This window comes from Charadrius vociferus, unplaced genomic scaffold (assembly GCF_000708025.1).
Source record: "Charadrius vociferus isolate BGI_N301 unplaced genomic scaffold, ASM70802v2 scaffold56, whole genome shotgun sequence".
NCBI classification, from domain to species: domain Eukaryota; kingdom Metazoa; phylum Chordata; class Aves; order Charadriiformes; family Charadriidae; genus Charadrius; species Charadrius vociferus.
In genome coordinates, this window is record NW_009649057.1 from 650,318 (window position 1) to 651,248 (window position 931).

The 931-nt window shown below is 47.9% G+C and overlaps 1 protein-coding gene across 1 annotated transcript in view; it reads left to right on the forward strand.

The window, feature by feature from the left end:
- Positions 1–931, forward strand: part of CRAT (carnitine O-acetyltransferase) — a 13,376-nt gene that overhangs the window by 5,139 nt on the left and 7,306 nt on the right. The window contains exon 5 of the mRNA XM_009888013.1: positions 662–827. Within this exon, the coding sequence (XP_009886315.1) occupies positions 662–827 (166 nt within the window). The remainder of the gene's footprint in view (positions 1–661; positions 828–931) is intronic.

The following is a 931-nucleotide window of genomic DNA, read 5'->3' on the forward strand; positions in this document are numbered from 1 at the left end:
TCTCATCTCCCAGCTAGATGAGACAAGCTCTAGAGAAACTTGTTCCTCCCTACTCTTTCTTCTGATCACCAACAAACCTCTGCTGAACATGCCTTATTTACGTTCCAAAAATATGTTTACCAACACATTACCAACATCACACTTTCACATCCAAATTCAGACAAGGCTCAGGACCAGCTGTGAGAAGGTAGTTGGAATATGACTGCTCAAGTGATCAATTAAGTCCCAGTCTAGTTCAATAGTCACAGATAGCACATCAGACACTTACCATTCAAAAATATAGCTGAAAACCTCTTTCTGCCATTTCACTGGAAACAATACATCTCCAAGTATAACGTGCTCTGGATTCTTCTCTGCAGGCAGCATGGTGTATGCTAAGCTATGTAGTAGGTGAAGAGATCTACTTCTCTGGTGTTACAGAGAGGATAGTGGTTTTCCCCTTCCCAAACGAAAGGCCAGCAAACACATTTTTTTGTAGCCCCTGCCAAGAAAGCTGGTGGGAATGGGGACGGATGGCCCCAACCAACACCAACAGGTTTAGGTCTTGCTGGAGTGGCAGCAGCTGCATGGCTGAGCCGGTGCCTGTTTTGTGTGGGGAGTGCACGCCTTCTCACTGATGTGTTTTCTCTCCCCCTTCCTCCTTACCGCGCTGTTTCTCCAGTGAGACCCTCCCAGTGGAGTACATGGGTGGGAAGCCCCTCTGCATGAACCAGTACTACCAGATCCTCTCATCCTGCCGCATTCCTGGGCCCAAGCGGGACTCCATTGTCAACTATGCCAAAGGCAAAAAGCAGTCCAGACACATCACAGTGGTTCACAACTTCCAGGTACAGCAGCTCCTGAGCTTTTGATGTTTGCTTAGATGCAGGTGTCCCTTTCAGCTAGCTGTGGTCCAGAGGAAAGGGAAAAGAAAGTCTCTGCCCACAAGGTT